The sequence below is a fragment of the Molossus molossus genome, unplaced genomic scaffold, assembly GCF_014108415.1.
Source record: "Molossus molossus isolate mMolMol1 unplaced genomic scaffold, mMolMol1.p scaffold_m16_p_9, whole genome shotgun sequence".
NCBI classification, from domain to species: Eukaryota; Metazoa; Chordata; class Mammalia; order Chiroptera; family Molossidae; genus Molossus; species Molossus molossus.
In genome coordinates, this window is record NW_023425403.1 from 94021730 (window position 1) to 94035107 (window position 13378).

The 13378-nt window shown below is 49.2% G+C and overlaps 1 protein-coding gene across 7 annotated transcripts in view; it reads right to left on the reverse strand.

The window, feature by feature from the left end:
- Positions 1-9666: 9666 nt before the first annotated feature.
- CAB39L (calcium binding protein 39 like) overlaps positions 9667-13378 on the reverse strand; it is a 146944-nt gene continuing 143232 nt past the window's right edge. For 4 of the 7 annotated variants that reach the window (XM_036250118.1, XM_036250117.1, XM_036250120.1 and 1 more), the window contains one exon: positions 10732-12774. In XM_036250118.1, coding sequence (XP_036106011.1) covers positions 12595-12774 — 180 coding nt within the window. In that variant the 3' untranslated portion in view covers positions 10732-12594. Of the gene's footprint in view, positions 9764-10731; positions 12775-13378 lie in introns of those variants that run through there. The other 3 variants (XM_036250115.1, XM_036250114.1, XM_036250116.1) reach the window with 2 other exon arrangements.

A 13378-nucleotide genomic window follows, 5' to 3' on the forward strand; every position in this document is an offset into this window, starting at 1 on the left:
AGGGAAGATAATCAATAGTACTGTGATAGCCATGTATAGTGCCAGTTGGGATACTGGAAATATCAAGGGGAACACTATGTAAAAAGCATATGATTGTCTATCCACCAAGCTGTACACCTGAAACCAATATAAAATAAAATTGAAAAAAAGAAGATAATAATAAATACTTTGTAAGATTATTAAGAGGATTAGCATTAATGCATGACATTCTTGACACAAAATAGATGTTCAATAAATGTAGTTGTTTTACTTTTTCTTTTTTAGAAAGAGTGAGTCTTAATGGCAACACTTTCATGTTTTAATTCTTCTGGAAGCAGAAACATTTCTAAAATGAATTCCATACACTTTTGTCTTGTTAAATAGGCTATGGTCTAGACAGTGTAATTTTTTTCTGAGGGACTCAGAATCAAAATTTCTGGCAGCTTCAATGCAGTGACGCCTTTAGGCTCTAATTAAGTGTTTGAGTCTTTTGTCCCTGTACTAAATAACCTGAAGTTGCTCTATTTAGGTTCTGGTGCTTGCTTCTCCCCCTCCCCCATTCTGATGTAACTCTCACGTTCAGCTCGTCAGCTCACTCTTTTTGTAGACTATCTGCAGGAAGAAGTCCATGTACCCTATTCAAATTGTCATACGCTTTTACATAGAATAACAATGATTTTTAGAATTGTATATACTTCTGAAATGATCGACTTAAAGCTCTCCTACAAACGAATAGATGTTTTAATAGGTGAAAAATAAATAAATTAAAAAACAGCCCCGCAGCCATTTCTGCACAGAGGCTCACACAGACAGCGCCCAGGGAGAGGCCCCCGCGGGGCTGCCTGCCCTGTGCTCGGCCCTCCCAGAGCAGTTCCTGGAATCCCATTCAACCAATAGGCCCGAGGCTTCCCCGTCCAATCAGAGCTGCACAGCTGTACCTCTCTCTTCACTAACCAATCAGAGTGGCTCCATTCTGACCCGGCAGGACAGTGCCTTTTGGACCAATCAAACTGTGTTTCCCGCCGGCGCCGGCTGAGCGGAGCAGAGCAGGGCTGAAGCTGACCGTGCTGTCTGCTGGCGGCCGGTCCCAGGGCCGCCCGGTCCCAGGGCTGCCTAATGGCAGTGCTGTGTTCACACCTGCGCGGTATCGCCATTGCACTGTTTGCACTGAATACAGCTTTCTTCTTCCGCACACCCCAAATTGGGGATTCCTGTTGGTACTAAATTAACACCAAAGACCATGGGTTGACAAACCCAAATTTTAGTTGGTAAATCTGAGAGGAGCGTTCTGGATAATGCTCAGTTTGCTTTGCTGCACAAGTGTGTGTTTCTGAAAAATTGTTTAAAAATGTCCCTTCAACATGCTGGGAAAGCTCCAGTTATGACTACTGTAATGCCCAAACCCTAACTGACAGGTGGAAGGCTCACATTTTAAGGTGAATACGAGCAGGGAGGCTCCACCCCTCTTTGCCAAGGTTGCTGCAGAGTGACACATTCGCCGCAGTTCTTCCTGCCTGCCCGGTCCCTGAGGATTGGCCCCATGGGCGCCATCAGGGCCTCTGAGGACTGTGCATTCTGAGAACTCCTTTCAAGAAGTCATCGAGAGTGGCCTGGCCCTGCAGGAAGGGAAACCACTCTTCTATCCACTCTCTGGCCAACCATGAAGGACATGGGTTCTGAATAAGCCACAGGGGAGAAAAGGGTGAAGCAGAGAATGCAGGATCAGCCCTTTCTTTTCGAGATGCCTCCGAGAGAAACACCATCATCAGCAACAACAAATGTTTACTGAAACTACTAGTTTGATCCCGGCCCCCTAATCAAGAAAATGTGAATAATGATGGAAAAGAAGGTACTAGCTCAAACTGCCTCGCCAATTTTTAAAAAAGAAAACGGGTCTCCAAAGAGCGTTTTGTGTTCTAAGTGGCAAACAAAATACAGTTCATTAAGCGTGTATTGTTCATTTCAGGTAGCATGTCAACTTTATAGTTAATGTGGGGGTCTCCAAGCGGGGGGATTGACTCTCTTTAGATGCCAGAATAATTGATGACTTATGTGCTTGTCAGCTTTTGAACAGCCCTTTCTACAATCATGTATATTTATGACTGTTTCATACAACTTGGAATGTAATTTTACTCTTGATATGGGTTATAACGTTTTGCTGTTATGACTGTGCCTGTTTAGTCATATTTAAGGTTCTTCTGACGTCAGCTGCTTTTCCAGTTAGGGCAGTGAGGCATTGTGGACCGATGGTGGGTTGGGCTTGCTAAAAGTGAGACGTGCATTTATTTGGAGTCTCATGATTGGCACTTTGAAATTACCTTCTCCAGTTTTGATCAACAGGGGCACTGATGGTATTTTGAGTGCCATCATTTTCCATTGTTTAGGACAGTCTTGAGCATTGTCAGAGATTTGGTACCCCTGGCCTGTACCTACCAAATGCCATTGGAATCACTGAGAAATTTGGACAACCCTGGGGGTTGTGGTGGGGGATGGGCCTTGGCTAAGAACTCTGATCCATCCAACCACCCATGCGTGGCTGCATCTCCCTCCAAGTATTCTCTAGAGATAGGTTAGTCGGGCTCTGTCCCTGACCCCCGGCGATGAAGTGATCGCCAACTCCTAAAGCCACGTTTGAGCTCTACTCATGACTAAAATGTTATTTTTATAGCATAACCCCACCCCCATCATCGCCCCCTCATTCCCATCATCCACCTTGGTCTGTAACACAGGCCTCTTTGTGCCTCATCTCCTTCCACAGGAATGCCCTTCAGTACTTGAAAGGAGCCATTGTGTCCCTGCCATTCAGTGACAGTCTCCCACCTCTCTCAGAAACCTACAATGTTGTTTATGTAGATTTTCATTTTATGGTGAAGCACTTTTTACATTCATTTAATTTCTACACTGTGATGCAAGGTGATAGTTTCCACATATGGATAATGAAATGGAGTCTCAGTTTCAGTGACTGAGCCACAGCTGTATTGCTAGTAACTGGCAGAGCCACACGTGAAAATTCAGTGCCTGTCACAGGGTTCACAGTGTTTGCGAAATTTCATCCTGTCTCTTTGTCCGGTGGCTCCTTCCTGTCTCCCACGACAGCAGGACTCGGCCTCAATTCCTCACTGTCCCTGTGTTCACATCTTCTACCACATGGCTCTGCAAGTTCCTCCCATCACCCACGGAGTGCATTTCTGCACCTCTGACTTGGGGTTCGGTGGGATGGGGTGGCAGTGCCCTGTGCCAGTTCTGATGTTGGGCCCCAGGAAGCCTGTGCTCCCACTGGCTCTTTGACACTTCTCCGTCACCAGACACTAGGAGCAGAGCCATCTCGGCCAGTCCTGCCTAGATTGGGTGGCCCACAGCCAACCCCAAGACCTACAACAAACACTGGATTTCATGTAACTCACTGGGTTTGGGGATTTGATATGCAGCAGTTGGTAACTACACATTTCTCCAACCTTCGGAAAACAAAGGCATCACTCTATTGTTTTCCCTTCATTACCTGAAAGCCTTTCATTTATTTCATGACCCACTACTGCCCATCTGCCACTCCTCCTGTGGAAAGGTGCCCCAACTCCTACTGGCCTAAGCTGCTTGGTCCCCGCAGCCTTCACGGCCCTGCACCGTCCTGCGCTTTCGAACCCCTTTTCTGGCTTTCATGACAGTTCCCACATTTCTCATCTCTCTCCTCTCCTTCCAGGGGTCTTCCCTGTGCCCTCTTGCCTCTGGCTTTGCTTCCCTCTCTCCAGAGACCCCATCCTCTCCCACGACCTCCAGGACCACCGCAGCTCAAGGCAACGTCTCTTCAACGTTCTGGCCGTGTGCACGTGCACTGACGGCCGCCGCCCCGGGGCCTGCCCGCTGCAGCGAGAGAAGGACCACAGGAAGGGCCAGCAAGGGAGAGACGAGTGGCCAGCGCTCCAGACAGAAAGTGCCACAAGAATCCAGGCAACACATCATGGGCCAGACTCAGGGCATCTGGGTTACCATAAACCCTTGTTTGGGCAGCCATGCTTCTTTTGCAGAGTTGGAATTTTGTTCTTGGACATGGGTAGGACTTCATTCATATTCATCCTGATAAATCTAGCCATGGTTAGCTGCAGCCCAGGACTGCCGCCAGTCACGCTCCTTGTTGATTTTGTTAAACCCCCTAATCAGGCATCTGGCCCCCTTGCCTTGTGTCACTCGGTCATTTGACCAATGGGTTACTTCTTGGCCACCTAAGTCACAGATAACACCGACAAGAAAGAGCCTGGCAAAGACCATACAGTAAGGACTGTTGTTTTAGCTACCGGATGGCTCCAAGTCCCAGAAATTGAGGCCGGTGCAGCTCATAAGTGAAACTAGAGCTTGAGGCATGGCGTAGTCTGAGATGTGGAACTGGGTGGGTGGGGAACTGTGGAGGGAGCCTGGAAGGAAAGCATGGCCTGCTGGGAGCTGTCTAGAGTTGTAGCATCAGTGACAGGAGTAGGAGGTTGGCAGAAAGAGAGAGAGAGAGAGAGAGAGAGAGAGAGAGAGAGAGATTGGTTGCCTTCCACATGACCCCAACTGGGGCTGGGGATGAACCACATTGGAGGTATGTGCCCTTGACCAAAATTGAACCTGAGACTCATTGGTCTGTGGCCCGATGCTCCAACCACTGGGCCAAACCTTCCAGAGCTAACCCATCTGCCTTTGCCTTAAAGGCCTTTCCTTCATCTCTTCCTTAAACAGCTTGCTCCCCAACTTGCCAAAGTCCACCATCTTCAGCTGCCCTTTCTCCATCACTTTTCCTGCTCTCTCTCTCTTCTTCCATCCCACTCTATCTGAAGATAAACAGAAAAATATCCTCAGGTGAGGATTTAGAAAAAGGCAGATGGGTTAAACTTGGAAATGCGGGGTAGTCGTTTTCCCCAGCCTGGAGGAAAGAAGCCTCACGGGTGGGTGGAGAGAGAAGAGGAAGGAGGTTTTGTTTAAAGGCCCACCTTTCACAGAGAATACATAGAAACCAGGGTCCTCATCTCACGTGGGGCATGGTCTGCGGGGCAGCGGGGCTGAGGTTTTGGGAGTGTGGCCATGGGAAATACACAAGGAAATCAGCATCACGGAGATTATATTAACCACCTGCCACCCTTCCAAGAAACTGTCTTGTCAAACTCCCCTTGCTCCAACTCAAGTCTGTTACTTTTGGTGACTTGTCTATTTATCATTCTTCTGAAACACAGAATGTCTCTCTTCAAGTGGCTCGTGCTCCGAACTAGATCTCCGGTGTCCTAAGCAGAGGAGTGTCTGTTATGGAATGACCACATTTGTCCCTCGAGATTTATATGTTGAAGCCCTAAACCCTGAAATGAGTGCATTTGGAGATGAGACCTTATGGAAATCATTAAGGTTGAGTGAGGGTACAGGTGGGCACTGATCTGCCGGGCCAGGAAGAGAGCTTCGCCAGCACTGAGTGGGCAGGCACCTTGAGGGGGCTTTCCAGCCTCGGGAATGGTAGGAAATGAACTTGTATTGCTTCAGCCACCCAGTCTGTGGTGTTTTGTTATGGCAGCCAAGCTGACTAACACAGTATGCACCCGGTTTTGAAAGAGGAAGAGGATCAAGCTTCTGAGCAGGAAGGTGCTAACAGGACCCTAGGACCACATACACCTAGAAGGCAAAACATGCTGTTTTTCCTGGGCCAAGCAGAGGCAGCAGAGGGACTGAGCTCCCTATTCATCCATCTCAGGACATGGGAGTGAACGCCCCACGCATCAGGTATGTCTTCCTCCCGCCTCGAGCCGAGGAGATCTAAGCCACTTCTCAGTGACCTAGCAGCTGGCCTCGTGGGTCAGCTCCTTGGAAGAGACAAGTGATGCTTGCAGACTGAGGGCAGACACTGTGGCTCCTCTTGGGGCTGGGGTTTCCTAGTGGTCTGAAGCCTTTTGGACCCTCATGTGCAGCCTCTGGATGGGATCAAGATCCAAACTCATCCCTACCTCCCAGCTTAGTGCAGGGCATGGCTCTCTAGGCAGTGGTCACAGCCTCTCCGGTCCCTGTCTCCCTTTTCCTGGAGCATGGAGGAGGCACGGCTGACAGCGAAGAGTGTTTCATTTGGTGGAGAAGGCACCTGACACATTCCTGAACCCTACAGCAAAGGAGGTGCCGACTCACCTCCTGGGGCTGGAGGGGCCCAGAGAGGAGCTCTGAGGAGGGGCACCAGCGAGGTAGCCCACGGGCTTGGCATCGCCTTTCCACAGGCAGCTCGGACCCGAGCCCGGCCCCACACCATGAGGCTGGGCCCAGAGCCTTTGCTGTTGGTGACAGTGAGAGACCCGCTCCCCTCCGTGCCCTGCCCCTGCCCTCGAGGTACCAGTTTCCTAGCTGCTCAGGCCTTGTGCTGCGCCTGCATCCAGACGGACACTGACAGTGACAGCTGAGGAAAGCTGCTCCACTTGGACAACAGTCCTTGGTCAAGGTGAAGGGCAGCCTGGTGTCGCCAGACGCCACCTGGTGGCTGCAGGCGTGCCCTCCTCTCTCCTCCCGCAGCCTGGGCGGCGCAGCCTCATTCATACCGATGGGCAGGTCACGGCGCGTCACCGTCAGGCTGGTGCCTGGAGGTCGGCAGAGCTCCTTCCCCCACAGCAGGAACAACAGGCTGCCCTTAGGGCCCTGCCTCTGTTCCCGAAGCTGGGGCCCCGTCAGGACCTCCAGAGGGCAGGGGCCACCCTTTGTCCCAGTGGCACTTTTTTAAATGATGTGTCGGCCTGGCCTTTGGGGTATCTTAATGCGCAGCTCTGGCCGACATAGCTGACTGGCGGAGACGAGACTGAGGCAGTGTTGCCAGGCCTAGAAAGAGCCGATGGCCCTCGGAGGAAGGACAGAGGGCTGCACTCCTGCGGCTGCGGTGAGGAGCACGGCTCCCTCCTGAGCCTCCGCTGGGGGGAGCAGAAAGCCCGGTGGGAGACAGTGGCAGAGGCGAAACTACCAGGGGGCCCAGGTGAACGGGCGCAGTTCCAAGGCCCCAGCCGCAGCGAGGAATGCACGGCGTCCTCCTCACTCAGACTTCGCTGCTCCCAAATCTCAGTGACCACCCCCCACTCAGTACCTCTGGCCCATGCCTTTCCCGAGCTGGGACTCACTTGCCCAACCACTGGACTCTCGGCGGGGACGCCCCGGCGCCCAGTCCCTGCGAGGCGCCCGCGGCCCCGCCCTTACCTCCCAGAAATGGTGCGGGGCGACCTGGTGTCCTAAATCTCTCCCGCGTCCTCGGCTCCTGCCTCCGGGCCCTGGGGCGGCCTGTGCTCCGCCTGCTCCCTGGACAGGCCCGGGCCTCTGCCTTCCCATCTGCACACCGGGCGAGCGCGCGTGCCGCCTAGCGTGGCGCCGAGGACTGAGCCGAGGACTTGCGAAGCATCTGGGAACAGGACCTAAGGAGCAGGACTGTCAGCGGCCGCTGTTCTGAGAGGCCCTGGCCGCGGCTGCTCCCCCCCTGCGCCCTGCTCAGACGCCAGCTGCCCCAGGACCACGTTCAAGGCTCCCCTCCCTGCCGCCTCCACGTGTCCACATGCGCCCGGGGACACGCCTTGCCATTCTCCGACTCCTGCGCCTGTGGCTCCTGCCCAGATTCCACACTGAAGTGAAATTCTTTCTTCGCTGGTGGTGAGCCCCTTGGGTGACTGCGGATGACATGGGAGCATCTCCTGGGCTGGCAAGTCGCACACCGTGTCTCTCACTGATTCCAAGGCCACCCCGCGAGGCAAGCCCTCTTTTGCTTCATGTTACCAGTAGGAAACAGAAGCTCAGTGATGCTCAAGGTGAAGTATGAGTAGCGGGGCCAGGGTTAGATCCAGACGTGGCTGTCCCCCAAGTCCCCGTGGTTCCACTGACTTCGTACCAACCTCCCGTGTCACTCGAGAGGAAAGCACAGAGCTCTTGAGAGGGGAGGATATTAGGAGACTGTGGACAGTTTCCTCAGTACAGCACAGTGGTGGTTTGAGATGTCAGTTCAAGCTGAGCTGGAGCACATCCCCAAAACAAATGAATTTGGCACAGTCTCAAGAGAAGCTGTCGGTTGCAAGGTGATGTGAAGGGCAGCCACACTGAGCCCTGGAAGGCTGGTGCCCAGGTTGTTGTGGCCTACAGGGTAGGTAGGACAACCCACCTGGACCTCCGCCATCAGCTTCTCCTAACCTGCGCTTGGCCTGGGGAACTCTTGGTAACGCCCTTGAAGGCGCAGGCCGGCAGGCCAAGGCAGCATGGGTTGCAGCCCATCTCCTTTCTCCTGGCTCCCACTTCACGTCTCCCCTTCCCTGCCCTGCTGGCTCGGGCCCAGGGGGATGGCCTTGCAGAGGCTGCTTACCCCGCTCCCAGTAACCTGGCATGTCACTCTGGTTCTAATTCCTAGTCAACCCTAATGAGCATGGAGAATGAGTTCATGGGTGTTGGATTAAATGAATAAACAAGCGTTTGAATAAATAAATATTTTGGTTGCTTTAGGCTTTAAATTTCAGAACTAAAACTAGGAGAACTCATTTTTCCTACTTTCTCTAAAGGATAAATTAATAAGTATGACAACATATTCTCCCAAAGGGCCCCTACGTTCACAGCTTTTAAAAATAACATAATGGCCCTGGCCAGTGTGGATCAGTGGTTAGAGCGTCAACCCATATACTAAAGGGTCACAGGTTTGGTTCCTAGTCAAGGGCACAAACCAGGGTTGCAGTACCTGGTTCCAGGTTCTATCCCAAGCCCAAGTTGAGGTGCATGCAGAAGGCAACTAATCAATGTGTCTCTCTCACATCGATGTTTCTCTCTCCCTCCTTCCCTCCTTCTTCCCTCCAATTCTATCTAAAATCAATGGAAAAAAATATCCTCGGGTGAGGATTAACAAAAATAATAAATAACACAATGACTCACAGTGTAGTGGTTAAATTACAATGGATATTGAATTAATGGTAAAGGGGTTGTGTATTTTTGTATGGTTTTGTGACCCTCCTCCCCGGGAGGCGGAGATGAGGCACAGGAGCTCCCAACAGGAGCCAGAGGGACCTGCATCAGGACTTCTCGCGGCAACTCCCTGGCGGTAGGCCCCCAAGGAATGTGACATGCAGGAAAGACTGGCTGGGCAGCAATCGATCCTATCAGGAAATCCAAGGGAATGTTATGTCCAACCCCAAAGGTAAGCCAAGAAAACAAAAGTCGATGTAGAACTGCAGTTTGAATTATTATCTGTGTCGTCAAGGGATTGCTCAGAGTGACAGAAAAATTCGAGGCTGGGGTCCCTATCCCATTCACAGGATTTTCAACCTTCCAACATGACAGCCACGTGGAGCAGTTACCCACCCGTGAATGAATCTCTGCCGAATTCTTTGCACTGAGTCACCCTTCAGCACTGGGTTCCAGGATTCCTCCTTTCCCTTGGCAGCCGAAATGAATGAAGTGTCTGTCCCTGGGGTAGAGAGCAGCCTGGCAGAGGCAGCCTGGACAGGAGGCCCAGTTTGCGAAGATGTGGACTCGGGGGTCAGGCTGGCCCTGCACCCTGCCACTGCTGCAGCTGCCTGGCCTGAGCCAGTGTTCTCTGCAACGTGGACACTCACACAACGGAGTGAGGTGCCCGCAGAGGCCCAGCCGGGATGGTCATCCTGTGTTCCTTCGCTTCCATCACAGCAGTTACATAACAGCCCTGTCCATATTTCAAAACAACGTTATTGTGTTCATATCCATCTGATCTTTTCAAGATCAAGTCTAGCTTTTCAAGGTCTTTTTATATGTTTCAGACCTTTATCCAGCTATAGGCCTCTCACTCCAGTAGCCAAAAACACTCCTGAAAAAATGTAGAAGAAAAGGTACATGTACAATGGTCTTTTGAATAAAAGAGAAAAAACAAAAGATATAAAAATCTAATTTCCTTTAATATAATAGACTGGAGAGATCTGTAAATCTATTCTGAAATCACTCTTTTTGTATTAAAAAATTCTAGTAATTTTTAAGTTTCATTTTCATTCACATTATTACAATTGCTTTCAGGTCTTGTGAAATTTCCTGACTGCACAATGGCTCAGAGCAGCTGTGTGTCACACGGACAAACCAGTTTGGCTAGTGACAGAGGCTCTGCAAAGCTCACCCGCCACTCCCCAGCATCTACCCCCCCCCCCCAGCCCTCCAAGGATGTGAATCCATGAGGCTGCCCGTCAAGAACAGCTGGACAAGGGCTGCGTGCCACTCGGCCTTTTCTCCAAGGGTAACCCTAACGTCTGGGCAAACGCCTGGCTTTCGCCGGGAGTCTCATCCAAGAACATGATGATCTCAATTCCTTCTGGCTTCACTCCAGGATCTTAACCCCCCAGACGCCTCCCAGGCAGCAGGGGGGTAGGGAACAAAGTTGTCCCTGACACTGGACCTTCCCAAGCTCACAGCCTTGATGATGAAAGGGAAGAGCAGTTTGGCCTCAGGCCACCATGGGTTTGTCTTCCAGGTCTAGCCCTGCTGTCTGGGATTATTAACTGATCAGAGCCTCAGTTTCCTCAAATATAAAATGAGAATGACTCTGGCTGTCATGAGGCAGCGATAATGTGATGTGTATGTTCAGTGCCGCCGGTGCTCGGTGAATGGCAGTTAGCACCACTTGGGGTGCTGACAATGCAGCGCACAGGGAGATGGTCGGGGGCCTTCAGCCTGAACCCCACCAGGGCTGTGGGGCTCGCCTCGGGCTTTCTGGTTTGCGGCTCTGAACACAGACACGGGACATACAAACTGACCATGGAGTACACGGGGCCTTTTTATTTAGTCAGTCTTTATTTTAAATGTGTGCTTTTGAAATAGTTTATTAAATATGACCTTTTCAAAATTCAGTTCTCACAATATTTACAGTGAATTCTGTGCAAGCATATTTTGACCGTGACCCTCCTGCTCCCTCTTTCACATGAGTACTTTACAAATCTGTATTACAGCAAAACCCAGCTCCTTCATCCATTGTCTCTCAACACTCAAGTTTTGTCTGACAGGCACTAAACTAGGATAAAGGTTGCTAGGAAAGAGCTAATTCAAACCCAGAGAAAATAAAATGTTTTATATATCAAAAAAGGATTATACCAAGGCTTTGTTTTGCAACTGAAAACACATGTCCCATGATGTGGGACAGTATTTAATACATTTCCAATGGTTATTGTGCCTTTGTTTTTTAAAATATAGTTATCTCTTTTAATTAAATTAGAAAGCCAGAAAAGACAAACTCTAAGAGACTTTTGACTGTCTGGGAACATTATAAAAGTAATCAGACCTCGGTGACTAATGAAGGGCATCAGATGGGCTGTGGCTGACCCTCCCACGTGTTGGCCAGAGCGGCTACCAGAAGGTCCCATAGGTCCCACACCATCTGCCTCAAGATTCCATGCTGCACACAGAACATGAACTTGTGTCCTAGCCAAGATGGGTGAAACCCTGCCAGGTAATTGTTCAGATGCAAAATCTACAGAGGGCACTGATCCTGAGGGATCATTCCCTCTCTGGGTGGAGAGACATCTGGTTGAAGAACATAACACCCAATATTTTCTACCTTTTCACTGAATACTTTAATGGGAAATTAGGAGTGACAGCTTATTAGAAAACAAACTAAACAATGTCTTTAGTCATTTGACAATTTTTCATGCATTTTCTGCCCTCCCAATGGCACTGCTCCTTTATTTATAGAAGTGGTTTAAAGGCCTGTGCTACCCTCTGGCCCATAGTTTTAAACGTGCTACGCATCCTGATGCAATGATTCCTACTCTGAAATACACTTTCACCACAAAACAATTTTCCCATAATAAGAACTATGAATGAAACATTCCAAAACATTTATGAATGCTATAGAAGTCAGTATGACACATCAATGACTATAGCTAGAACTGCGGTTCTTAACTATCCGTTCCAAGTTCTCCAGTGAGCAGGTCACACCACATGGGACCTCGATGCCCCTGTGCCCCTGTAAGTCCTTGGTTCTGTGCTCTCCCTACCACAGGGTGGAGTGAGGGGTCCAGGAGTCAGGCATGCTGAGGACATCCCTTGGGATGAACTGTGGGATAGTGAGCAGAAAGGAGGGCTGAGCAGGGAGGTGGACATCAGTTTCCTAGGAAGTCAGGAACTATGAATTAGAGTTAAAAGATATGGGCAGGGAACAAGAATATGTAATGACTGAAAACATGAGCATTATTTTCTCAGATCTTTCAGAGCCTTAACAAATCTGCCTCAGTGCAGATAAGTAAAATAGTCCCATGCCTTCCGTGCCCATGCCCAGCTCTGCTCTGAGAGTTTAGTCCTGTGAGGACTCCGTGACCCATCACTGGGGCTCTTCCTTAGGGCTCATGGGGACTGAAAGCCCAGGCCTGCAAGCCCATGGCCCAGCTGCCTCTCATCCACAAAGGGTTACAGTTGCTTTGATCAACTTCTAATACAATGGCTCTAATTTCACATAATCACAGCCTTGATTAAAGTGAATCTATTATTCTAGGTTATTTTTTTTTTTATTTAAATGCTTATATCCATCTACCCTGAAAAATAAATTGAGAAAAAATAGGCACCCCAAAAGCCTTCCCAAGAGTGATTACTTTATGAAACAACACTTCTTGTACAAACTAAACACGAGACGGTGGCTGTGGCAGGGAACTGGGTGAGACCTCAAGGGGCCGTCTTCTTCAAGTCTCGAATCTGTTTAATCAAGTAGTTCTTCTCATCAGTGAACTGCTCATCGTCCGTCCTTTCTTTCTGGAAGCTGCTCAGAAACTCAATGAGTTTGGGCTGGTTTTTTAACAGAATCTCCACAATAGGCTGTGTTTTATGAGGACTGGCCACAAACACCTGAAACATAGAGAAACAAATACAGAGACAAGGAACGTACCTCAGGGACAACCTGGATCCCACTTGTTCATGTGGTACTTATGTTAGTACAATGTAGAAAGTCTGGATCCTACTTCCTCATTAAGGAAAATAAGTAATTCCCATTCGTATCCATTTTCTATACACTATATAAAAATATATTTTAAATTATATATAATTATATATTTTAAATTGTAATTAAATATATTATACTGAATATAATATACTCAATATACATAATATATTTAACATAGTATATGCAGTATATTTAATCTACTTAATATTTAATTACTCATCTGGCTGAAAATTCAAAAAGGGCAAAGGGGAAAAGTCTTCCCCTCACCTTCCCTCCCTGGAGGTCACTAATGTTACTGTTTCCTTGTGTATGTGGAGCTTTATTGTTTACAACGACCAGGCCCCTCCTCCCAGAGATTCCACCTCAGTAGATCTGAGCTGGAGATGGCATTCTGTATTTTTATAAAGTTCCACAAAGATTCTTATATGTACTCCTGGTTGAAACCATGATCCTGGACTAATAACTTAGCTACACAATAAAAGGCAGCAACAACTATAATAGGACACAATC